The sequence below is a fragment of the Acanthochromis polyacanthus genome, chromosome 18 (assembly GCF_021347895.1).
Source record: "Acanthochromis polyacanthus isolate Apoly-LR-REF ecotype Palm Island chromosome 18, KAUST_Apoly_ChrSc, whole genome shotgun sequence".
In the NCBI taxonomy this organism is placed as follows: Eukaryota; Metazoa; Chordata; class Actinopteri; family Pomacentridae; genus Acanthochromis; species Acanthochromis polyacanthus.
In genome coordinates this window covers 22,971,764-22,999,259 of record NC_067130.1, presented here as the reverse complement: position 1 = coordinate 22,999,259, position 27,496 = coordinate 22,971,764, and the positions used below count along the sequence as shown (strand labels likewise).

General features: G+C 41.0%; 1 protein-coding gene across 2 annotated transcripts; it reads left to right on the top strand.

Annotated features, from left to right (window-relative positions):
- The first annotated feature begins 10,531 nt into the window (after positions 1-10,531).
- On the top strand, positions 10,532-25,353 carry skp2 (S-phase kinase-associated protein 2, E3 ubiquitin protein ligase). Of its 2 annotated transcripts, none has more exons than XM_051938242.1 (11): positions 10,532-10,654; positions 10,778-10,884; positions 11,627-11,877; positions 11,960-12,071; positions 13,012-13,155; positions 13,452-13,586; positions 13,909-14,007; positions 14,123-14,250; positions 16,106-16,157; positions 24,143-24,250; positions 24,354-25,353. In XM_051938242.1, the coding sequence occupies exons 3-11, from the start codon at positions 11,628-11,630 to the stop codon at positions 24,571-24,573; spliced, it is 1,248 nt and encodes a 415-aa protein (XP_051794202.1). In that variant the 5' UTR covers positions 10,532-10,654; positions 10,778-10,884; position 11,627; the 3' UTR covers positions 24,574-25,353. The 2 variants fall into 2 exon arrangements, with proteins under 2 accessions (XP_051794202.1, XP_051794201.1); XM_051938241.1 differs by having other exon boundaries at positions 10,534-10,654; positions 10,778-10,990.
- The last annotated feature ends 2,143 nt before the right edge of the window (positions 25,354-27,496 follow it).

Sequence of the window (27,496 nt, the reverse complement as noted above, 5' to 3'; positions counted from 1 at the left end):
CCTGGAGGAACTGCAGAAGCAATATAAAGTGACTATTGTCATGTAAATGACAAAAAACTGCCTTTTCAAACCAGTCTGTTAATGAAATCAGCCCATATTACAACAGAAACACACACCCGCGTCTCAAATCTAGTTATGGAATTGCACAGTTGTGGCAAACAACGCACTTTAATTTATCCGATTCTGGACACATACAGTATTATATGTCTCTGAAGCTCTACTCAAGATGCTGGTTATCTCAATCTTTTGTCTCTATCTGGCAAGAATGAGTCATGTTTCAGTCATCCTGCTGTGGTTAGATCTGTATGTAGCAGCTGGTGGCTTGAGTGAGACATCTAGGATTGACTATTTCCACTCTATAACTAGTGCCAAATCTAGAAAATGTTACATGCTGTGGCAAAGATATGGCAGGAGAGTTTTTGCAGGGTGGTGAGGGAGATGAGCAAATCACCGTCAGCCATATAATCATTTGCATATGCAGGCAAGATGACATGTAGAAGTGTATAAGAACTCACATACTTAACACATACAATAAGGGTATAACATGCTTTCAATGTACGTGTTAAGTACACAGAAAAATTTTCACAGAAAAATGATTCCACTAAAGTTCTGGAAGAAAAATGGGAGTTAGTGGATGTAACACTAGTTCTGTGTTTGTAGCCCTAAAACAGAGTTCACTACTGGGTCATTTCATCTTAGGTCATCATGGGCCTTCTACTCGACCATTCATGAATCATAAACACAAACTAGAAAAATGTCAAATGTTTTCAATGAAATTCGATTTGTCAGATCCTTCCAGAGATAAAAAAAAATTGGCCTAAAATCAAACTCACATTTTTTTACACAATCAAATTTGAGGCTATGATGGGATGACAACATCTCAAAAATTATTAAATATTAAAGTATGAAATGAGTTTGATATGATTCAGAATCTGTCTTTTTCTATTGTACATCTTGTCATACAGGCTCAATCAGTTATGAAAGTGAAGCAAAAATAACTTTTGTTTTCATTTTTGTGATCAATAATTAACATGGAGGATACCGGTGTTATACACATTTCTAGACTGATGCTTTGCCATTGTTCAGACATAACTTGTTCTTCAGCTGCTCTTCGCTGAAGGTGTTGTGTTGCTCTGCCTTTTTCGTTAAAATACTGCAAAGGTGTTTGTACTGGATTCATGTCAGGTGATACACTTGTTCAGGTCATAGTTTTAACTTTTCTCTTCTACAGAAAATCTTGTACAATTATAGCAGGTTTCTTTGAATAGTTACCATGCTGGATCATCCCTCATCTGTCAAGCTTCTGCAGACTGAGAGTCATCTTGCCAAACAGTACTATGGTATATCTACAAACATTCATGGTGCCATCAATAAATGCCATTTCCTGACATATTTTGCATACATGCAGCCACATATTATCTACCACCTCAGTGCTTAACTGTCCTGACAGTACAATAGTAGTACTGGCCAGGTTAATGATAAACATACAGGACCCTGTCTGAAATGTACAAGTTTATCTTGTTTTAATCCGACCAAAGAACGTGCTCCCAATATTCAAATGTCTTGCACTTTGATCTTGCAGTTTTAAGCTGAAGAGCAAGAAAATGTTGTTGTTGTTTTTTTTCTTGGAAGCTGTCCATAGAGATTGACATTCATATATTGACACCGATAAATAGGTGCTTTCGAATTGACCTCTGTGCTAAGTCTGAAGCACTTGCCTGTCTGTTTTTCAGAGCTAGATTGTGCAAGCAGTGCACTGCCTCTGCAATGATTTTACAAGGGCAACTACTGTGGCTCTGATGAGTGGTACTATGGTTCCTTCTATATCTCGTGAATACCCCTGCAGCAGTGTTTTGAAAGACTTTTTGTGGGTCATTGATATCATTTTATCTTCTTCTACATTTATCATAATCTGAAGTTTTAATGACTGATGCAGGCATGCAGAAAGAAACAACCCATAAGTTCCAAACTGAGAATGCTCTGGTGTTCAGAGCTCATTTTATAACCATATTCCACAATTAAGCAAAGCAGAAATCACAGAGGAACCAGCATTTTTTGAATGATCACAGGTTTTGTAACTTGTGTGTCAGTGATCACGTGTATGCACTTTTGTGAAGTTTCAGCTTTAGGGCATTTTTTTCCAATATATTCTTTCGAAAGAATTTGTTTTTGATAGCTTGCAAGAAGAAATACACTTCTGGGTTAATCCAGAATTGAAGGACATTTGGGCGTTAAGTTGTTTTTTTTTTTTTAAATAAACCTTCTCTTTATCAATTTTCTGCTACACATTTGTCAATAATAGGTAATAAACTATCAAAGGCTTGATTGGCTCAGCTTACACATCAATGGTACCATTTTAATTCCATGTTTAATTTGTTGTTTGCTAAACCTACTCTAATCACAGTAACAGGGTTGCTAATCCATGCTAATGTTAGCGTTTTCTCAGCAGTAGAAGCTAGATATTTAGCTAGCTTTTACTGCTGACCAAGAGGACAAAGTCACCGATGTTAAAAAAAAATTAGAAAGAATGTGTCTTATCCTGATAATATGCCTAACAGGGTTGCATGATGTAGAATGAGACATTCAGTCAAGGCTGACAATGTTATGAAAAATGAAAACAAGAAGGGAGGATATATTGGAAAATTGTTTGATGATGTTAATTCCCTACCCTCCTCCCCCTCAGTCCCCCAAGCCCCCCCACCCCATCCCACACCCGCCCTCCCATCCCACACCCATCCCCCGCCCCACCCCCCAAGGGGAGGGCGGAAGGCAGGAGAAGGAGGGGGAGGAGTAGACGACAAGAAAGGAGAGGACAGGCAGCAGAGCGGGAAGACGAGGGGGAGGGAGGAGGGAGGGGGCGAGGGAGAGGGGACAAGGAGGCGGAGGAAGACGGGAGGAGGGAGGCGAGGGGGGAAAAAGGCAAGGAGGAGGAGGGGGAGAGGAGAGGGTACCACGGGGCACCCAGAGACCCACCAGGCCGGAACCGCAACCGCTAGCCGAAGAGCAACAGGCCATGCCGGAACAGCGCCGCCCTGAGCCCCCGGGCAACACCCCCGCACAGCACCCGCCGCGGGCACCGGGAGACGGCCGAGACGCATTGCGACCCAGCAGAGACCCGGGGGGCAGCGCCCGATCCAGACAGCCGCCAGGCCACCACAAGCGCCAAGGGAACCACGGGAGGCCAACGACACCACACAAAGCGGCCACCCCCATGAAGAGAACACGACAGGCGACCCAGCCCGACCGGGCGCCAGACCCAGACGACCGCCGGGCCGCCACCCACGACATTTTTAGTCGCAGATGGCGACCCGGCGGGCGCCCAAACCAGGCACCCGACCGAGCCGAACCGCCCACCATGCCCCCCACAGAAGCAGCCACCCCGCAGGACGCCACCAGCCCCCCACGACCCCCGGCCCCCGAGGCGACCCGGCGCCCGCCCAAACCGAGCGCCACCCGGGGAACAAGGCCAACCACACCAAGCCACAGGGGACAGCACCTGGAAGATTAGCCAAGCATGCAGTAACACCAAGCTAGCCATTCATGCATATAGACAGAGGATCCTGGGGAGTTGTTGACTGTAAGTTGTCGTCGATACGGCCCGCTCGATCCTGCTGACAGCGACTGGGTTCCTAACTGAAGACAATCATTAGTTACACAATGCCAACATACATAAGCAGCAACATATATTGGGGTGATGTGGTGGCTCTCGCTAACAGGCAGAGTCAGGTTACCAGGTTTAAGTTAAGGAAGTTAACATACGGTGACCATGTTTGTATAAAATTTAACAACTGATTTTTATTTGAAGCAGAGATTTTCTCCATTGAAATGTGATTTATTAGGAGGTTCAACCAGAGATTAATGTTCAGAGATTGCTTATTTTTCCAGTTAACAAGGATTGTTTTTTTGGCAATGGCGAGGGCTACAAGTAAGGATTGAGATTGTTTGCGTGGTAGGTCCGTTGTTGTTAAGTCGCCGAGTAAACACAGACTTGGAGATAGAGGAATCCTGCAGTTTAAGATAGCGGAAAGTTTTTCTGAGACGTTGGTCCAGAAATTTTTTACGGGGGTGCACAGCCATAGAGCATGAAAATAAGTATCAGCAGTGTTCTGGGAGCACTGGAGACAGATGTCGGAGAATCCCATTTTGTTCATCATATATTGAGTAATACGTGTTCTATGGAGGATTTTGTATTGGATGAGTTGTAAGTTTGTGTATTTTGTCATTTTAAATGCATTATCGCAAATTTGAGTCCAGAAGTCTGGTTCCGGAGATATAGATAGATCTGACTCCCATTTAGAGATAGGTAAATGTATTGTATCAGTGCTTAAGAGTAACTTATATATTTTAGAGAGGGTTTTAGTTGTTGTTGGAGAAAGCTTTATGATTGCTTCAGCTAATGCCGGCGGCCGGAGCGTGCTTTGAAGTGTTGGGATTCTTTTCTTAATAATATTTTTAACTTGAAGATAATGTAAAAAATTCCCGTTTTTTATTTTGTATTTTTGAAGCAAGTTTGTATATGACATGAACGTATTATCTGAAAAGAGGTGGTGGAGATGTGTGATTCCATTCTGCTCCCAAACAGCTAAATGGAGCGGCTGATTGTTAACTTGAAAATCAGGGTTGTACCAAATGGGAGAAAACTTACAGGGCTCCAATTTAGAGTTTGCAATTTCTAATGCCTTCCACCAAGCGGTCAAGGTGGAGGAAATCATTGGGTTTTTAAAACAGTTATGTCGTTTGATGGATGTTGTAATAAAGAGTATGTCTGAAAGTTTGATGCTATTGCAATCCTTCTGTTCTAATTCTAACCAACAGTTGGCATCTACGGTAGGTTGTGTCCATAGAATAAGATATTGTAGCTGGTTAGCTAAATAATAATGCATAAAATTTGGTGCTTCTAGACCTCCTTCAGCTTTACTTTTCTGAAGAGTAGATAGACTGATTTTTGCTTTTTTATTATTCCAGTAAAATTTTGTGATAGCCGAGTCCAGCGACTGGAACCAGTTGGACATTGGTTTGAATGGAATCATTGCAAAGAAGTAATTTATTTTTGGTAGGATTTTCATTTTGATAGTAGCTATTCGTCCCATAAGAGATATAGGGAGATTGTTCCAGCGCTGTAGGTCATTGATGATGTTATCCAGTAATGGGGAAAAATTTAAGTGAGCTAATTCAGATAATTTAGGTGAAAATTTTATGCCTAAGTATTTTAAGTTGCCTGTAGGGAAAGAGTAGTGAGGGTCCTGGTCTGCAGGATTCCATGAATTTTCTGTGATCGGAAGTAATGTTGATTTTGTCCAATTTATGGAATAATCTGATAACTCTGAAAATTTAGTTATTAAATTAAATACTTCCCTTAATGAAATAGCCGGTTCTTCTAAATAAAGTAATATATCATCTGCGTATAAATTAATTTTGTGTTCTGTCGCCCCAGAGCGGATTCCTTGGATCCTGACATCCTGGCGCACAGCTGTTGCCAACGGCTCAATGAATATCGCAAATAACAAAGGAGAGAGTGGACAGCCCTGTCTGGTGCCTCTCTGTAAGGTGAAAGTCTTTGAGGCGATTCCATTAGTGGTGACAGTAGCTTTAGGAGAATCATATAGTGCTGATACCCAGTGAATAAATGATTCTCCAAAGCCAAGCTTATTTAAAACAGCAAAGAGGAAGGACCAGTTAACTTTGTCAAAGGCTTTTTCTGCATCCAACGATATAATAACTGCCTTTTTGTCCTGCCGCTGTGACATGTTAATCAAATTTAAGAGCCTTCTTACGTTGTTGGTAGAGTGTCGACCTTTAATAAAGCCGGTTTGATCATTATGTATAATTGTCGAAATTACTGTCTCTAGTCTAGATGCCAAGGCCTTTGCAATAATTTTAATGTCGGTGTTAATTAGTGATATCGGGCGATAACTTGACGGAAGGGTCGGGTCTTTATCTGGTTTTAATAAAAGTTTAATTGCTGCTGTGTTCATGTGAGGCCGTATGTGACCACTGGTTTTAATTTCTGTTACTAATCTAAAAAACAGTGGAGCCAGCGTTGACCAGAAGTGCTTCAGAAATTCGGCCGGAAAACCATCTGGACCTGGTGCCTTACCATTAGGCATACTGTCTAGAGCACTGGACAGCTCATTTATGGACAGTGGAGCATCTAGGATATTTTTATGTTCAGTAGATAACTGAGGCATATTTAAACTACTGAGAAATGCCTCGATATGCTCAGGGTTGGGTTTGCTATTTTCTGAATACAGATTCGAATAATAATTGTAGAAAATATGATTAATTTCTTCTGGCGATTGCGTATACTCACCAGTTGTCCCTTTTATCGCTGTTATGAGAGATTTTTCCCGATTGCGTTGGAGTTGGTTTGCAAGAAATTTACCTGATTTGTTATTATGCTCAAAGTTGTTGTATCGCAATTGTTGTATTATGAACTCGGTCCTTTTGGATAACATCTCATCTAGCTGTATTTTTGTATTTTGTAATTCAGTCCATATTTGATTATTTGGGTTTGTTGTATATTCATCAGTTAGTTGTTTAATTTTATCTTCCAGATCTTTTTCTAATTTTTGATCTTGTTTCTTTTTATACGATGAATATGATATAATTTTACCTCTAAGTACTGCTTTCCCTGCTTCCCAGAGTAAAGATGGAGATGAGTTTGGGGAGTCATTCATTTCCAGATAGTCTGCCCACTCTCTCCTTATGATCTTATCGAACTCTTCATCTTTTAACAGTGAAATGTTAAGACGCCATGTCGGAGGTGGTTTAAAGGTGAGGTCAGTTTGTAAGGAGAGGGAGACTGGTGCATGGTCACTGATAATAATGGGGTGTATTCTTGTAGAAGTTTTCTCAGTAATAGAATTATTTGTAAGAAAAAAATCAATTCTTGAAAATGATCGATGCACCGAGGAATGGAAGGTGAATTCCTTCTTTGTTGGATTTTTTAGTCTCCAGCTGTCGCCAAGGCCAAAATCATCCATATATTCCTCTATTACTTTGGCAGATTGTGATTGCCTTGTACGTGTTGTGTTATTGGAGCGATCTACTAATGGATTTAGGACTGTGTTGAAGTCTCCTCCAATGATAACAGTTGAATTTGCTATTAAGTCAGATAGTTGAGAGAAAAATGAATGAAAAAAGGCCGGATCATCATTATTAGGGGCGTACAAATTCCCAATCGTATGTTCTTTATTGAATATAGTTGCCTGGATAATAATGTATCTGCCTTCTGAGTCAACTATTATGTCATTTAAAGTAAAAAGTAGTCTCTTATGAATAAGTATAGAGACTCCTCTTTGTCTACTGTTATAAGAGGCAGAATAAACCTGATTGAAATTCATGCCAGTAAGTAATTTTTCTTCAGATTTTTGTAGATGGGTTTCTTGTAGGAGACAAATGTCTGCTTTTAATTTTGAAAAATGGTCTAAGATTTTTATTCTTTTTGCCTGTGAGCGAGTGCCACACACATTCCAGGAGACCAGAGTTAGTTTATGCATATAGACTGTTTAAATTCAGCCTTGGATGTATAGCTATGTGAGCAGCTTACTAATATTGGCATGTTATGAAATAAACTCAGTCTACTGATAACGTTGGATGAGTGTATAGCAGGGTTTAAATCTATGATGGGTGTGGATAACAAGACTGTAAAACATGTCAAACGTGAGCACAAAAAAACAATGAACACTGGTGCCTCGACATATATAACGAGCCCGATCTCACGAGGATTCGTGAAACTGTCACGTAAGTTTTAGTTTCGGTTTCGTGCGCACCAACACGATTTCGTCATGGTGCGAAATGCGCACCAATGTATTTTAAACGGCGGACTTTTCGTGCCACTCAGAACGTATTTCAAAAGAATGTGTATATTATATTTTTAATGTAAAACCGTGGCGAATCCAACGCTATATTTTGCATGACATCGTTCCTAAACATAACCCTAACCATAACCATAACCATAACCTAACCATAAGCCGGTGGTACACTTACCAATTTGCATAGGAATTTCAAGAATGTCCGGCGGCCGGCGGCCGCAAACGCGATCACACAAGCAGTATACGCTGATGGACAGCTTAGATCGTCATGAATCCGCCGGTATAAACCACTTTCAGATGTGATTACCACAGCGAAAAACATTTCGTGGTGAGCGGCACGAACAACATGACGAAATCGTGTTGGTGCGCACGAAACCGAAACTAAAACTTACGTGACAGTTTCACGAATCCCCGTGAGACCGGGTTGATATAACACACAAAAGATTTACATAGGGAGTTTGCGTGGGGGGAGAGGGGAGGTGTGAGTTTAGGTGGTTAGGGGAAGCAGAGGGAGGGGAGGTAGACAAAGGAAAATGGCATTTAAGGGGGAGCTCCAAACATATTTGGTATTTTTTAGATTTGTTCTCAGGACAAATGAATATACACAACAACTGCTGGTTTTAGTGTTTTGTACATGGATTATTTGAAATTCCAGAAGTTATATATCAGAGAAAACGAATATATATAAATCATAGATGGAGTATCAACATCATTCACATATATATATAATAGATGAAAGCTATATATCAGTAAAAATCATACTACATATATAAATCATGTATGGAGTATCAATATAATCGATATATCAGAAAACATCCATCCATCCATTCTCTATACACCGCTTTATCCTCATTTAGGGTCGCGGGGGGTGCTATAGCCTATATCAGAAAACATAATATATATAAATCATACGTGGAGTATTAGTATAATCGATATATCAGAGAAAATTATCATATAAATCATATATAGACTATCAATATAATTCATACTTATATATTAAAAAAAGATATATCAGAAAATGATTATATATATATATATATATATATATATATATAGTCTTATATAGAAATATGTGTTCATTAGTCAGTAATTTGTTTATATATGTATATATAGCGTAATCATATATTGTCTCTTCAAATTATTAAAATAATTGACTTTACTGCCATTATCTGCTTCTCTAACATATATTAGTGTGTGTGTGTTTACAGTGTTTGCAAAATACCTGTCTACAATCGAGCTTAATATCAGAATATTCTATTACCTATTATTATTATTATCTATTATTCCCACTATGAATATTAAAATACGCCAAACCATTTTTCCTGTATCATAGCTACATGTATGACGTTTGCAGCAAAAAAATAATAATAAAAAACACGTGAAAATCAGTTTAATATTCAGAGTTAAGATAGATTAAATGCGCTGTCAAACAGCGCTGAGTGGAGCGGGTGACCGGACCAAGATGGCGGCCGTATTTCTCGCTGCCCAAACGGCGTCTACTCCATAGATATATACAAACACTAGATGTCTCGAGACGGAGTCGGCAGGAGAAGTGTATGTCTGCAGCCGGATGCTGCACGAATACGACCCGCACGAATACTACCCGCACGAATACGACCCGCATGAATACGGCCCTACACTTCCGGTAAGTTTAGAGCACTTTTTAAATAGAGCGCCACTTACCGGAGGCTGCATGAATACGCCCACACGAATACGGCCCTACCGCAATTTACGTTTTAAATTAGTGATTTCACTCAAAATATACTTACAACACAAAAGGATTATTCAAGGAGAATATTGGCTTGAAATGTTACAAATAAAATATATTTTATTAAATAAGTGAAATATGTACAGTTTATCAGATAAATCAGTGCTATATCTACTTATGCTTATTAATGTCTGTGTCTCTGTCAGGAGGAAGTGAGATCAGACGTTTTGCAGCGGGAGTCATAGACTTCACTTACTTTTGTGTGTGTGTGCAGCTTTTATTTTTATGTCATATTATCATGTAACATAAATATATATCTGTCTTAAGAGTTGCCCTTGCGTTTTGTCTCTTTCCTGTTAGATCTAAACTCCACAAAGGCCATTACAGATGATTCCATTAATATTTTATCTTAATAAAAAGAATATTTTCAAAACTTGTGACATTGTAATAAGAACATGATGTAGTACTTTGTGTGGTCCAGAAAGAGCAGCCTCCGGCTCTGTAGAAAAACTTACAGGGGGTAAAATGAACGGGGAATTCTCCTTGAATAATCCTTTTGTGTTGTAAGTATATTCTGAATGAAATGGCCAATGTAAAACGTAAATTGCGGTAGGGCCGTATTCGTGCGGGCGTATTCGTGCCGCTTTCGGTAAGTGGCGCTCTCTTTAAAAAGTGCTCTAAACTTACCGGAAGTGTAGGGCCGTATTCATGCGGGGATTATTCGTGCGGGTCGTATTCGTACAGCATCCGGCTGCAGACACATATTATTGGATTATTGTGTGGTGATCTCTGTCTCTGTCTGTGAGGGCTAAACAACGCTGTGATTGCCGTGAAAACGTGCCTAGGACAGAGATTTTATTGTCTGCTAACAGTAAAAGCCATAACATAACACATATTGTACCATCACTGATGACAAGCAGGCCTTGAAGTTGGTGTATTTACACAGGATCAAATAGCGCGCCGGAGCTTCTTGCCACTACCGGAAGTCAGCGCCGATTTACCATGGCGCTGCTGTTGTCCGCCGAGCAGTGAGCGGTCTAGCTCTATATATACGTCATTGGTCGGCGGCGTCGTCACTTGGCGGCCATCTTAGGACAGGGGACTGCTCTGGCGCACTGTACTGTAGTCAATGGTAAGGTGGATGATTTCCTCACTTTAACACTCATAACTCGCTCAATTCTTGATTGATTTACAAACGGTTTAGTTTGTTTGTTTAGTTGTTTGTATATATCTATGGTCTACTCTCTGTTGACAGCAGGTCTGGAATGTCACATGGGCCGCACGTTGAAACGTATGACGCAACACGTTCCGCGTAATGACATATCAGTGACGCAGTGAAAACAGGGCGCCATGCTGCTGGCGGTGAGTTTAAAGAGTCTCGGTGGGAGAGCAGTGCTGGAATCAGGTTGTTGCTACATGTGTAGTATCACAGTGTTTGTTCTGAAGCAGAGAAGATGCCAAATGACAGGTATGGGAATGTTTCTACACTCTCTTCGTGTAAATATCTGCACCAGCGGTACCGCAGCTTTACTTACAACGTGTCGTTCATGTGAATAAGACCAACACCAACATAACTTTAGTCACCTCAGTTAGCTTGAACAGCTTTCTCCTGTTGTGCTCCTTTTCGCGACCTAACATTACATTTTTATATCAATATATACTTGTTCATTTGCTATAGACTTGTGTGTTTTGTAAAGCGCCATTTTGAGCACCTTTAGTATAAAACCGCAATGAATAATAGTCGATACCGCGCTTTCCTCTTAGCTAGGCCTCCGTCCATGTCTGTCAGCGCTTCCTTACTGCTGTTAACTGTAAACTATCTACGACATATGTGAATGAAAAGCCAGTGTAACGATGTACCCATGTATCTCTTAAAACAGTAGTGACAGAGTATTTAGATTTTCTTTTGCAGTTAGAATTTGCGCGGTCACGTCGCGGGTACCTGCATCAATATGGCGGGCAGACAGAGGGGCATCTGTCGAGGAGGCCAGATCACTGATCAGTCTTTCACTGAGATGTTCACATGAAAGAACAAGACAAGGCCTTTTTTAATCGTGCCTGCATTTTGGATATAGCATTCTGATTAGCTTCTCTTTTCACGCAGCATGCCACTGCAGGATCTGCCCTGCCTCAGTCTTCAGGGCTCCATGTTGTTTCAGTACAACAGGACCAGCAAACGCAAGTCCAGAGCCTTCCTCACTGAGGGCCTGGATACCGAGTGCACTCCAACAGAGCTCATCCAGCAGTGGTCACCACCACACAAGCACCAGCGGCTCATCGCCAAGGGAAAAGAGAATGATGACAACCAGTTTGTCCTGGCCAGGAGATCAAGGAGGAGGAAGGAACCCACAGCAGGTAGAGAACCTATCTGAACTCATTAAAGCAATCCAGTGTGTTTTCAGCTATGATAAACTATCATGCATGTTTTCCTCCACAGGGATTTTATGGGACAGCCTACCAGATGAGCTACTCCTGAGGATCTTCTCCTGCCTTCATCTGCAGGACCTCCTCAGAATATCTGTAGTTTGCCAACGCTGGCATCGTTTGGTGTGAGTCTCCAGTAGCGATTTTTTTTTTTTTTTTTTTTTAAGTGACACAGCAGTGAAATTTTCCTCCTTCACACTAGGTTCACTCTATTGTGATATTTGCATGCAGCTTTACTTTATCACTTTCATTTTCTATAGTCCATAAAATGAAAGACTAGTGTACAGCTAAATCCAAAAACCTACTCAACATATTTTGAAGTAGTGTTACATAAGTCAAGATAATCCTGTGTTGCTTCCCATGCCAGGGGAAGTTTCCATTTTTTACAGCAGCAACGTCTTTCACAGCAGAACCAAACTTATGCGTAAAAATAATAACATTAAGAAGTACAATACCAGTGCACTGTAGGTTAGGGGCCTAATAATTGATTTGGTGGATATTAAAATACTACTACGCCAGCTGGCAGCTGTATTTTACTAGCATATTTTTCTGTATTTTCCCCCTTTATATATACACACACACACACACACACACACACACACACACACACACACAAGGCTTCCAGGATTTTTGATCTAAGGCTAGCGCCTAGTTCATATATGGCACTTTTTGTCATATTTGTTACCCTGTTCAGTAGGTTGTTCAGACATTATGATTGTTAACATGAGCTTCAGAAGAAATTTTCTTGGCATGTACACACAGAAATGGGGTTCTGAATGGATTTTTTCCATGTCTGCATGACATGGCATAACATGTAAAAACATCTGTGTGACTGCAAAGAGGCAGGCTGAAAAGATTATATTTGGTGATATGTTTAAGACAATTTAGGTCTTCCTAAAACTGATATTAAGAAACTGCTAGAAATGTAAATAAGGCTCCATTGCTAAAAATGACATTGATTTTGCAAACAGAACATAATCAAAGACTGGATTGTTCTGTTCAGGTTATTTACAGTGAACTCACTGTGGTGTTTGACTGCATCTGGCTGCCTGTGTGTCTGTCCAGGTTTGATGAGTCTCTGTGGTACAGTGTGGATCTGGCGGGGTTGACCCACATGGGCCCAGCTCTACAGCAGGTGCTGAAGACTGGAGTCCGCAGGCTACGCTGCCCTCGCGCCTTTGTGGAAGAGCTTCACTTCACAGCCACAGAGTAAGTCCAGCAGATGGTGATGCTAAGTCCAGGTTTTATTCTGCACTATAAAACTTTTTCTCACGTTAAATGTTTCCATGAGGTTTGTGATATTTGGTGTTTTTCTTATTTTTTGACAATCCAAAGAAGAGATTAATATGTCCAACCAGCTAGTATTTTATGTATCAAAACCTGATGTCATTCCTTTGGGAAATAAAGCTCAATTCATTTGTATAAACTAAAAAAACTGTTAAAAACACCAAACAAGTACAAAAAAGAAAACTCAATACTTGAAGGCACTGTCTGTCTTTGTCCAGCCCTCTGCAGATAGTTCAGATGGATCTGTCCAGCTCCATCATCCCCACTACTGCTCTGGAGAGCATCATCTGTCACTGCAGACTGCTGGAGTATCTGAGCCTGGAGGGTCTGCAGCTGTCAGACAACATTATCTGGTAAACTTTGGATGGAGAAAGAAGTCCTCCTCAGCCTCATCATAGGTGGCAGACATGCTGCTCCTTCTATTGCCTCATTAGTTCTTCATTATTGCTATAACCTGTTCTGTAAATCTGCAAAATGGTGTTAATAACTGACCTGTAAATAATATCTGTTTCCTGTTTATGTTTTGTGTAGTCTGTTTTAAGTGAGCCCAGAAACAAAGGTTGGCATGTTTGCTGCTGTAGTTGGTGTGTGTGCAGCTGTTCGACTGCAGTCTTCGCTGTAACTGATTCAGTTTGATATTTCATGTTTTGTTATTTCGGTCTCTTGCTCTCTCAGCTCTCTGGCCAAAAACCCCAACCTGCTGCAGCTCAACCTGAGCGGCTGCTCTGCCTTCACGGCTCCAGTTGTGGCAGACATGCTGAAATCCTGCTCCAGGTCAGCTGCTCACTTCATTTCATCTGTCCAGACCACCGTTGTCCAGTTTATAAGCAGTTTTTATTTCTGTCACCTATGCAGTTTACTCATGCTGTGTTTCTGCTCTGTCTTGCAGTATAGAGCAGCTGAACATATCATGGTGCAGCTTTAACAATGACCATGTGAAGAGTGTTGCAAATAATCTTAGTCCCAGTGTTACCCACCTCAACCTCAGCGGCTACAGAGAGAGCCTCACTCTTGATGGTAAGTGAGAGATGTAGGAAAAGTTCACCGAAATAGTCCAGTTACTATTCATGCTTACTGTCCTTAGTGCACAATGTCCCTCAGCAATCTGTAGTTTGTACACTAACTGTATCTCTGCCCCACCAAAGAATTCTCATATTTGACTCTACATGTTTTTTTTTTGTACAGATCTTAGGGTAGTTTAGTCTAGTTTCAATTTTAAATAAATAACAAGGTGATTAATGTCGGTGGAAGTCAGAATTCAATGCTGGTGAAACCAGCAGGGCTCTTGAATGCTAATGGCAATAACCACAGTGTTATTAACACAACTATAATCAATTATGTAATCAACCAGTTGGCCCATTCCAAGGTTGGAGTTTAATATATTTTATAGTCTGACAGTGAAGTTGAAGTGTGCTGAGCTTTTGTTGGGCTACAGACACAAATACTACAATTTTTTAACATAATTTAGCAATTGATAAAGCTAGCCTTACAATTTTTTATTGTTAGTAGCTACAACCTGAGAACGATGAGTAGCTTTGAGTATTGTGATGTTTCGCATTGGTATTTTCTGAAACATGTTGCAATTTTGCTGTTTCCAGGATCTATTAATGAATGACATGAAAGGCTTTAAAAAGCACAAACTTTTTCTTAACGGTTGAATATTTTTTTCATGTCTGCTTGAAAACACTAGCAGCAAATCTTTTATATTCGGTTGTGGCCCATCAGAAGATGCTGTATTTCTATAAGTTACAAGTTGAAAATTGTCAATAAAATTCTTTTGGTTCAAAAATAATTTTGAGCCTTACTGTAGTTACTGTCATTATTATTAGAACAGAGGAACAGATGACTGATGACTTCAGGCTGTCGGCCAGTTTTATGTAAAAGGTTTGGACTACATACCAGAAAATGACTAAGTGAGGAAATACAAACAACATTTCAAACTAAATATATATTTTTTCTTTTCACAAATTTCTGTTTTAGAGATTAACCTAATTGGTTGTAGTGTCGGTACTGACTACAACAAGTTCTCAAAATGATGGTGGAAAATACTCCCTTTTAAGTCTGTAATAGTCAGCTAGTGACATCTACTGTCCAGGTCTTAAGCACTGCAGCTGTGTGGATGTAAGTAGCTTGTTCAGTAAAGCTTGCACTCACAGTACTTATACAAGTTTTGCAATTCTACAACTTCATTTTTTAAAATACAGTAGCAGTGATTGATGTGTTGCTGTTGAGTTAAGACTGTTGGATTCCTAACATCTTTAGTGATTAAACACACCTGACTTTGGCATAGGAGATTGGTGGTTCAAATCTCAACCAAGGTGCAATTGTCCAGTGAGTACCCTCGGGCAAGATCCTTCGTTCTGCTCCGCCTACCTGCATTGTATCTACTCTCCGATGTGCGTCTTTTTGAATAAGTGTCTGCTAAATGAAACTGTAAATGTTTACATGACTTTTAGAGTGGTGAGATGAGATTTTGAACATCTTGCTGCAATAAATAATACATACATGCTTATCCTAAATTTGTGTCTTTGCAGCAGCAACACTACAAGTGCAGTGGTGTGTATGTGTGGAATACATAGATATGGCCTGATATGGCAGACTAGAAAACAGTATAATGACATTAGCTACTCATCCCTGGTTTCTTCAGCTGTCCATGTGTGCGTCTACAAGGGACTGTAGTAATATATTCACATGTTTTGTGTACATGAGGGTACATGTGATTTAAATTTAATTGTCTCCTAAAGTCAGCAAGCAGCCAATTTAAGTATTCTTTGGTATTTTTAGGATCTGTTTGATTCAGTATAAACGTCCTCTGTTTACCTTGTTACAGATGGACTTATCTGAAATGACAGAATCATGTCTCATTTTACAGATGTGAAGGTGCTGGTGGAGAGGTGCCCCCACATTGAAACTCTAGACTTGAGGTAAGATTTTATTACATATGTTGCATTTTAATTATTCGTGTAGTACAGCTCCATGTGACCAAGAGAAATTCTTGGGGAACACTGAGTACATGAAATGTTTGACTGACCTTTTTAAAATTAGATGAGATGCTGTAGCACTCCGAGCACTCCTCTCAGGTACTGCGCGCGTGCACAAATAAAGGGGCGAAATCAGAGGGAGGGTGGGACCACCAGTGTTTTGGGAGACGCTGCGATTCAAACTCCGGACACGAGCTTTAAGGTTAGGGAAAGATGGTGGTTCTGATTATGTAAATATACACGTCTGAAATCACTGTGGACTTTATCTGCATTAAACAGTCTTTCTTTAATCCTAATCAACGACTGCCAGTGCCTAAATATATGTATAAAAAGTTTAATGCTTCTGAAATCAGTTCAAGATTGAATATGGAGGTGATGAACATTTTAGTGTCAGGAGTATTTCCTCATTTTGTTGATAATGTATTCTAGTCACAATTGCATTCAAAATGTATTTGCTGTTGTGAATTTGGAGTCTATAAATACAAGTTAAAGAGTCAGGGTTATTTCAGTGTGCACATCAGTAACAGCTCAGCTTACTTGTAACATGAAATGACTTTTTATAAACACACAGGGTTCCCACGCGTCCTGGAAAACCCGGAAAATGATTGACCATTTTTCCAGTCATGGAAAATGAGAAAGTCAAATGTCCTGGAAACGGTTAACTTATCCTGGAAAAATATTTATCCTCCCTCCCCCTGTCAATGCAAATGGGTTAAAAGTTCTGTGCATGCATGTCCGCTGTCACCTTATCTTCTGGGCAACATTAAGGCATATATATACAATGGCACTTCTCTGCTTCTAGCCGGCACAGCGCCCCACGTGATGCGACCAGCCAATCAAATTTGCATTTCCTCTTCGAGTAGTTCTGCAACCCAGTCCTTCCAAGTGCTACATTTAGCGACTTTTCAGACCCCGTTAAGGACTTATTGCCTAGAGACAAAACTTGTAACCGTAAGTTGAAGTGTCACTAATGTTGGCCAACGAGTGTGAGGGTTTTCACTCCTGTGGACGGCCACAGGCTCCTCTCTGTCCACCTTGGATTGACAGGCAGAGGAGCGTTCTAGAGATGCAACACATCTCTGATTTCAGGAGCTTAATAGTTTATCTTACTGCGCCACATTTCACTCAGTATTCCACACTTGTTGTATTGTCTGACAAAATAAGTGAATGAAAACAGTAGGAATTCTGTTGTATTACTATGTGCAAAGATAGATGGAGAGAAGAAATTAGAGAGATAAATGACTTTTCATGTCGATTTAAACTTGGTAATTTCCAATAAAGCAGTTGTCAACAGAATGAGATGCACACAGGGAAGAGGCGCACCCTTACAATGAGAAGACTGTAACTATGAAATGTTCATTTGAACCGCTAGCATGGGCATAGCACCCCAGGGGGCTGTGGGTGTTGGGATAGCTGCACTTTTACTTAAACATCTCATCCCTTTCACTACAGAGGTGCGTGGTGGTGTCCAAATAAACTACACTGCTCAAAAAAATTAAAGGAACACTTTGAAAACACATCATATTTCAATGCGGGGGGAAAACAAACTGGATATTTACATTGATATGGACTGGTTAATGTGTTAGGAATAAAAAGATGCAACATTGTTTGATGGAAATGAAAATGATCAACCCCCAGGAGGGCTAAATTCAAGACATTCCAAAATCAAAGTGAAAAACTGGTGTAGCAGACTGGTCCATTTTCTGAAATTCCTTGGCAGCAACTCAAAACGGTACTCAATAGTTTGCATGACCTCCATATGCTTGTATGCAGCCTGACAATATCAGGACAAGCTCTGAATGAGATGATGGATGGTGTCCTAGGGTATCTCCTCTCAGATCTGAACCAGGGGCCTCATTTATAAAACATTGTATCCATACTAAAAGTTTGTGTACGCCGAAAATCCGAAATGGGTGTATGCCCTTTGCCTCTGATTTATAAAACTGTGCGTAAGCACAGCTGCACGCAATTTCTTGATAAATCACACACCAGCTGCAAGATTGCACAGGTGGATCCACCTCACATTCCGCCCACAACACACCCACATTTTACCATGAATGGTCAATGCAAAGTAACTTGTGAATGTATCTGTATATAAATAAGCTGCTGATCCACGGCATTTTACGCAGCGCTGGCCGGCAGTCTTTTCACTGCTGTGCGTCAGGATGAATGAATCATGTGTTGACCCAGGCCACCCTGCCACTAAATTTGCTGTGATCATGTCCGATGTACAAATAATTTGTACACTGATTAAATGTACATTTTTTCGGTTCACATAGACAAATTCATTTTCACTCGGAGCCCTTACAGCAACATGAGTGCAGTCAGTTACGGCGATTACATTTGGGAAACCGGACATTGCTGCAAATTGCCGTTTAATGTTGACCTGTTCACCCACAGTGTAAGAAAACCTGATGTATTTACTGGTCATGTTTATAATGTCATCCAAAACAGCTGGCATTATTGCGCTGAGGGATGGTTGTGATATCCCAGACCTAAAGGACATCGTTTAACTGTATATCAGACCCAAACGGGATTTAGACAACAAATGTAACCGCATATATTCTTCATATAAAACACATACCTGTCGGCCACTTAACGCTGGAAGGAGCCGGTGTCGCCAGAAACCCCCGAGTCGTCAGCTCCTGTGTCTGCACCGGGATGGCGTGGTTTCGGCGGGTGGGTCCGTCCAAGACGGCCCAGTTCAGCACATAGATCCAAGAGTACTGCTCTAGGGAATCTGAATCGGCTTATTAGCCAGTCATCGTCATGGGCAAATCCCCGTGAACCCTAAAATCTCTCTCCATTCTTAACGTGATCTTCTAGCAATGCCAGCGCATCCATTGTGCCACATTTCGCACAGCTGTCACCCACTATTTATCCGCTTGATCAGCGATTGGATTGATTGTCACATGCCTTTTCCAAATTAGTAATCAATCAGTGCCACTCACCGCTCTATATCATTTGAAGATGGAAGTTTGATATATGAACATAGTTCTGCAAATACAGTCGTAGGCCGAATGGCGCACTATATGAACATCTACAACAATGGGGGTTTATGATTATTTGGCTCTACAAGTCTAATATGTGATGACAATAAAGGTTTCAGATCAATCTGGTTTCAATTCACCACTTCACCCTCCGGCACTGCCGTTCCCTCTGTCTCCAAAATGTGCTTAAGCAAGCATCAAAGTTGGCGCACCGGTGCGCACATTCTCACGTCAAGTTTGTTTTTAGAAATCACAACATATGCAGCGTACGCCACTTTCTACGCAAGGGTTGTGATTTACGCCACTTTCTAGCCCTGTTTTGTGCATAATTAAACATCAAGGTTGACGCACCGGTGCGCACATTCTCACGCCAAGTTTGTTTTTATAAATCGCAACCTTTGCGTAAAAAGTGGCATACGCCACTTTCTAGCCCTGTTTTGTGCATACAGAAGCTTTATAAATGAGGCCCCAGGGCATCACTGAGCTCCTGGACAGTCTGAGGAGCAACCTGGTGGTGTCGGATGGAACAAAACATAATGTTCCAAAGGCGTTCTATTGGATTTAGGTCAGGTGAGTATTGGGGTCAGTCAATTCTGTCAATTCCTTCATCCTCCAGGAAGTTCCTGCATCCTGTGGCCACATGAGGCAAGGCATTGTCATGCACCACAAGGAACCCAGGACCATTGCACCAGTGTAGGGTCTGACAATGGATCCAAGGATTTCATCCAGATACCTAATGGCAGTCAGAGTGCTGTTGTCTAGCCTGTAAAGGTCTGTGCGTCCCTCCATGGATATGCCTCCTCAGACCATCACTGACTCACCACCAAACCGGTCATGCTTAAACCATGTTACAGGCAACATAACATTCTCCATGACTTCTCCAGACCTTTCCATGTCTGTGACATGTGCTCATGATGAACCTGCTCTCATCTGTGAAAAGCAAAGGGCACCATTGGCAGACCTGCCAATTCCTGTGTTCTATGGCAAATGCTAATCAAGCTCCACGGTGTCAGGCAGTGAGCACAGGACCCACTAGAGAACATTGGACCCTCAGACCTTCCTCATGAAGTCTGTTTCTGATTGTTTGGTCAAAGACATTCACACCAGTGGCCTGCAAGAGACCATTTTGTAGGGCTCTGGCAGTGATCATCCTGGTCCTCCATGTACAAAGGAGCAGATAGCTGTCCTGCTGATGGGTTGAGGACCTTCTATAGCCCTGTCCAGCTCTCCTAGAGTAACTGCCTGTCTCCTGGAACCTCCTCCATGCTCTTGAGACTGTGCTGGGCAACACAGCAAACCTTCTGGTAATGGCACGTATTGATGTGCCATTGTGGAGGATTGGACTGCCTTTTCAACCTCTGTGGGGTCCAGGTATCGCCTCATGCTACCAGTCGTGACAATGACCCTAGCCAAATGCAAAACTATTGAAAAACAGTCAGAAAACACAAGAAGGGAATAAAATGTCAGTGGCCTTCATGTGTAAAACCAATTCTGTTTTGACGGGTGTCTCATTGTTACCCCTCTAGTGCACCTGTTGTTAATTTCATGAACACCAAAGCAGCTGAAGCTGACTAAAAACCCCCTCTTTTACTTACTTGACCAGATCAGTATCCCACATGTTTGACTGATTTGATGCAATACTTAAAAAGTGTTCCTTTAATTTTTTTGAGCAGTGTACATCTTCCCACAACAGTTGAGGTGCAGCTAAGCGCTTCATGTCTGGAATCAAACTTTCAGTCGATGACGCCAGTCACCACAGATACATAAAGTCTCTGTAACGGACTTTAATCAAACATACTTCATAGAAAAATGTATCATAGAATAATGCAAACACACTGTGGGTGTGTTTGCATTATTCTAGGATACATTTGTCATAATTATTTTTCATAGATAAATTATAGCCATAGACTGCACATCAAATGTCTGAGTAATAAATATAGAAACAATCTGGGTAAATGCAAATTACAACTGTAGTAAAGAACACTTCCAAAGAATGAGGGGTACAGGAATGTATTTGTGTATGACGTGATATCATGTGACTGTACCGGCTGAAAATGTCCTGGAAAGTAATTTTAGGGAAAGAGTGGGAACCCTGACACATTAGTGAGTGAAGGAGATGAGGAACAGACATACGAGAGAAGTTGAGGCACCAGGTGTTTAAGAAAATGTGACTTCCTTTCCTTGGAGACATTGTTTTAAAGCAGTGTCAATTAAATATGAGATGTTGCACATCTGCATCATATGTTTTGTTATAGCCTCCTGCTGTATTTTATGATTTCTGACTTGAAGACAGACCTGAGTACATGACTCTTTAGAGTATATATTTATTCATTTAATTCACAATGTGGCAAAATGTAATGAGAATGAATGGATGTCATTAATTTCAATTTGTTTTAACACATGTGCTGTGACACACAAAACAGTACTATACATGTAATGAGAAACATATTATGATTACTCCGCCAAGGACGGTGTGGAGTTGTGTGATGATTGGCATATGTTTGTCCCTCTGTCTGTTCGCAACATTACTTAAAAATGGACCTACGGATTTTGGTGAAATTTTCAGGGAAGGTCAGAAATGTCACAAGGACCAAGTGATTAGATGTTGGCAGTGATGCGGCTTATAGTCTGGATCCATGGATTTGTTAAAGATTTGTGTATTATTGCAAGATAGCGGCACGGCGTCACTGTAACTATGACTACAAGTAAACACTACATCAGCTGCCTGCTGACGATCACATGATTGCGATTCTACTACAGATTGACCACTGCTGTCTTATTGGGACTTATCCATCAGAAATCATACAGGGAACAATTAATTAAATTGTGGGAGTGTTTCCCAGTCCCGTCAATTCCCGCTGCTCACTACATGTTTAGGTTAGGGCTGCAGCTAACGAAGCCTCGAGTAATCGTCTGAGCATGAAACTGCATCAAAAGCGGAAGTGAGCGCGCAATGCAACAGAAATCACCATCCGACTGGAGCGCGGAACACCAACGGACGTCGGTTCATATATTATGTATGCACAATGCAGCGCGGATGTCCGCGTTTGGATACAGCTGTATGGTAAACGCTGATATCAGTGTTTACGATAGATCGTGGATGTCCGCGCTGCATCATGCATACATAATACATGCACAATGCAGCGCTGATGTCCGTCCGTGTTCCGTGCTCCGGTCGGATGATTATTTCTGTTGCATTGCGCGTTCACTTCCGCTTTTGATGCCGTTTCATGCTCAGACAATTACTCGAGGCTTCGTTAGCTGCAGCCCTAGTTTAGGTCACGCGATTCAGTATCCGTACATAACGTACACATGCATAACAGACACCTGTGCTCAGTGCAAGGCCATTTTGTTTGTAGGTACATCTGTATTAAATGGCCACATTCTATGTTGCTGTGATTTCTGATCATCAATAACTAATAAATAAATGCTGCATTTCTGAACAAGAAAAGCATTCAGAGAGCGCAGTACTCTGCTAAGGCAGCTCAGCTGACATCATTCTCGACGGATGAAATCTTCAATAAAAATAACCTTGTGCTGAGCACAGATGTGTTTTATGCGTGTGCACGTTATGTATTTATACCAAATTGCATGTAAATCACCCTTACAAAGGTCTGTTGATCAGTTCATCAATTTTGGCAAGCCTTTTTTTTGCTAGTGTTAAAATAACCATTCCTCCAGGCCTTTATTTTGAAGGCGTATTTTGAATGCTACGGGCTTTTACTTTGTAATCATTTCAACAGAGTGGGAAGTGTTTCTCTAAGAAGAGGTTTCCTTGACATGATGAAGATGCGGCCGAAAAGTCAGAAAATTCATGTGAAGATGAAAGAAAATGTTTCCACGCTGTTGCTGTTAAGCAAAGGATGTCTGAACTTAGAAGCACCTAGCTGGAATGGGGACAAGCTCTGACGGTGTTTCCTGAAGAAATGAGTGAAGGACAGAAAAGTGAATTTTTGTTCAAAGTAAGGCTGACGGCTGAACTTAACATGTCTGGCTGGGGTTTGCTACATCGTGGGACCTAAATATGTAGGGGGCGGCAGGAATTGATGGGACTCAGAAACACCCCACAGTTTAATCATTTGTTCCTTGTATGATTTCCAGCTGATAAACCACAGTCAATTTGTTGTAGGATCGCAATCATGTGATTGTCAGCGGGTAACTGACAGCGTTCACGTCCTGGTTACAGCGACGCCATGCCTGCTGCTATATCTGTCAATGGGAAATCCCGAACAAAGCCATGGATCTAGATTATAAACTGCATCAGTGCCAAAATCTAATCACTTGGTCCTTGTGTCATTTCTGACTTTCCCTGAAAATTTCATCCAAATCCGTTTGCTCGTTTTTGAGTAATGTAACGTTTCACGCAGACAGATTCAGGTAAGCCGATCATCACATAACTCCACCGTTCCTTGGCAGAGTAATAAAAAAAACATACTGCATATCAGACAATGCCATATGGTGGGAATGGACAGAGTAGTCTCTGAGTGCTTTCTTGTTTAGCAATGTGTATATACTTACATTTGTTATTACTGCCCCTGTCCATAGTTAGTATATTCCAGCTGGGGTATACCTCTTCTACATGTCACTGGTGCCAGAAAGACTTGAGCAAAGGATAGAGCAAGACAGATTTATGCATTGTGACTGATAGCTCCTCCAGCAGCCTCCTTTTCTTCTTGAGGCTAGCTTTAGAAATTCAGACATTCTTTAAAATGGTGCACTAAGATTGATTTTCGGGTGACGGGCAGGAGGACAGAGTTGAGTAGGCTCAGAATAGTGAAATGAGGTGAGCTGAGCTTAATGTTGGGGATAAAGGGATACCACATCACACATATGTTCTGATTGTTTCTCTGCCCCTAAATGGCCAGAGAAGTCAGTGACGTGAACTTTGAAAAAATCTGTGTGTCCTCCTGTCTTAATTCTGGCTCCTCTATGTTACAGTGACAGCACTCTGCTGATGGCTGACGTCTTCCCTGTCCTCAAACAACTCAAGTGTCTGCGGCATCTGTCCCTGAGTCGCTGCTATCACATTCACCTTGCTGCTCTCACGTAAGTTAATATGCACTTGAGTTCTTGCTAATACAGCACATATAGGTATTCAGACGGACTCTGTGACAGTTAAGTCTAAATATAACTGGTGGTGTATTTCCAGTGACCTGGGTAAACTGTTCCCTGCGCTGGGCCTGCTGGACGTGTTTGGCCTCGTACAGGACAGCCACCTGCCCTCACTGAAGAAGGAGATGCCTCATGTCAGCATCAACTCACGGTTGTTCTCTAGCGTTGCCCGGCCTATGCCTGCCAGCAGAGTGGTCAGCTCCTCTAGCGAGCACACCATGTGGAACAGGCAGTGTCGGCTGAGGTTCAGATTGTAACCAGAACCACTACACCTCCCTTGTGTTTTTAAGCTGAGGTAGTTTCTGTTGCCAAGCGTTGGGTTCTGCAGTATTCAGACACGCACAGGTATTCTCACCTGGTGTGCAGTAATGGAGCCATGTCTCAGTGTTTATTGGTGCTACAGGTGATGCTTTTAGTCTTGCTGGCATTTACAGTACTCGAGGCCACTTGGTGGACTAGGCCTTTAAGTACTGATCATGCAAGCTTGTAGAGAAATGCAATCCTTTTTATTTAGGAAAGTCAGTTCTGCATGTTGAGTCCAGCCCTTGCTGGATGTGTTAAGATAAACTTTGAATGAATCTTTGAATTCTTTTAGGTTCTAATAATGTGTTAATTTAAAATATTTTGTATGGGGAACATGGTTTAAAAGACTCAGATGAAACAATGTTAGAAGTATTGACATTTTAATAGTATGGTTGTAAAATGTTCTGTTCTCAGCTGTAATAATGAGAGGACAGTTGATTTTAATCAGTGAACAAATGTTACTGTAAAATGATGTGTAAATCTTGAATCTCTGTGGATCTTGTTATACCACATGTTGCTAAAGAGACACTATTTTTGTATGCAGGCTTACACATGTGTTCACCACTGTAATACCTGGATTGAGTTGCTGGTATACATTTCACTTCTGTCCAGCTGGAATTAGGTCAGTGTACATGTGTTATTTTTGCCATTTTATTTTAATGTCAGGCCCACTGAACTTTATTGAAGTTTTAACTGTTCCCCTTTGAGCCTAAACATTAAACTGCTGAAAACAGTTTATTTTGTTTGAACTCAGGAAAACAAATTCAGTTTGTGATCATTTGGATTCTGAAAGTATCTGTTTAATGTGTTTCATTAAACAGATTGAAGGTCCACTTAACAGCCTTACTTAGGACCTTCAGCCACATCTCCTGTTCCTCATCAGCAGTTATGGAGATGACTCAGATGTGTATATGAAGACAATTTAGTCAAACTGTTATTGTGAACTGTATTGGTTGGTCCTTGGCTTGAAAAAGCTGTTTGAGGATTTGGACTCCAAAATTGTTTAGATTTGGCTAAAAGAATGTGTTCTGTTGATGAGAATTCCCTTAAAGATGAAACTTTGCTGTTTGTCCCATAAAAGTTGCATACTAATATTTTGTAGAACAACCTTTAGCTTTGAGACCAAAACACATTGGCTGTAGCATCGCTTCGATAAGCTTCTGCACTGTCACAGCATTTATTTCTGTCCAGAGATGCGTTCGTTTTTCACCAAGATCTTATATTGATGATCGGAGAGTCAGACCATTCCGCAAAGTCTTCTCCAGCACATCCCCAAGGTTCTTAATGGGGCTGAAGTCTGGACTCTGTGGAGGCCAATCCATGTGTGAAAATGTCTCCCTGAGCCCCATGAATCCTGGCATTGTCATCTCGGAACATGCCCCTGCCATCAAGGAAGAACTCTGACTCAATTTCGACCTTCAAAACCCTCCTAAAAACCCACTGGTTTGATCTGACTTTTGCTTAAATTTTTTTTTTCTGTCTATCTTGTAAAGCGTCTTTGAGTGACCAAAAAGCGCTATATAAATTTGATGTATTATTAAGAAAGACCTGGTCATTCAGAATTTTCATTCTTTGGAATACATATGTTGAACCTGACCAACCCCAGATCATAACCCTAACCCCCACAGACTTGTAGGCACTAGCCACGATCAGTGCATCACTTCATCTGCCTCTCTTCTTACCCTGATGCCCCCATCACTTTGGAACAGGGCAAATCTGGATTAATCAGATCACATGACCTTTCACTGCTCCAGAGTCCAGTCTTTATGCTACCTAGCAAATTGAAGCTGTTTTTTCCTGTTTAGTCTCACATAAGTGGTTTTCTTAGAGCTACACAGCTGTTAAGTCCCAATCCCTGAAGTTCATTTTGTATTGTGCATGTGGAAATGCTTTTACTTTCACTCTTAAACATAGCTGTGAGTTCTATTGATTTCCTCTGATCATCTCAGAGTTGGTTCCGACCACATTTGTTCCTCGAAGATGATGGTTCACCACAATCATTCAGGTTTTAGTAATGCATTGAATATTTCTTAACTTGATTTTCAGAAATCTCCTTACTTGTTTTCTTTGCTTGATGGAGGCCAATAATTTGACCCTTCTGAGACAGATTAATATCCTCTCTGTGACCACAGGATATGTCTTCCAAAATAGTCGTTTAAGAAATGAGAAGCTCCTCCGTACACAACAACATGTCCACAGTATTTAAAACAAAAAATCTGTGCATAATTCCTTCAACAGGCTAATGTCAGTCTTCAGTGACCTCTCTTTACACTATGCAAGCCTTGAACACTCTGGTTGACAGTTTTTTGGTATATAGTATACCAAGCTTCCTTCTGCACTTATCAGAGTAGTTCTTTGATTGCTCTATCCAGATGAACACACACAATCCATTGCTGTCACATCCAGTTGGTATGATTTTTAGTCAAAGTATTTCTGTACTTTATAGCATTCACGATTCCATCACTTCCAATATCCCCAACAGAACTAAGAAAAGCGGCACCAACCATGTACCTCTCTACATCTCTTCCTTTCACAAGTTGCCTATGATAAACATTTTAAATTTTGATTCTTGCACCGCAGGACTGTTGTCCAACAGTCTTCAGTCATTGTCAGGCTTTGCATCCTTCAGCCTTCTTGGTTCTGTCTGAAAAAGTGGTTTCTTTGCAATTTGTGATCAAACCTCTCCAGACTGTAGAAGGTCCTTAACCTCTACACATTGTTCTTATTTATTTAGAACAGCTTGCCACTTTAGTCTTTAAAGTTTTTTTTATTTGTTTTATTACTGTATACTTTTATGTATATTTCAGCACCAGGACAATAGAGTATAAGTCCTCCATTCCAACACAACATTATCAGCAAAATCTACATCAGTAAGAG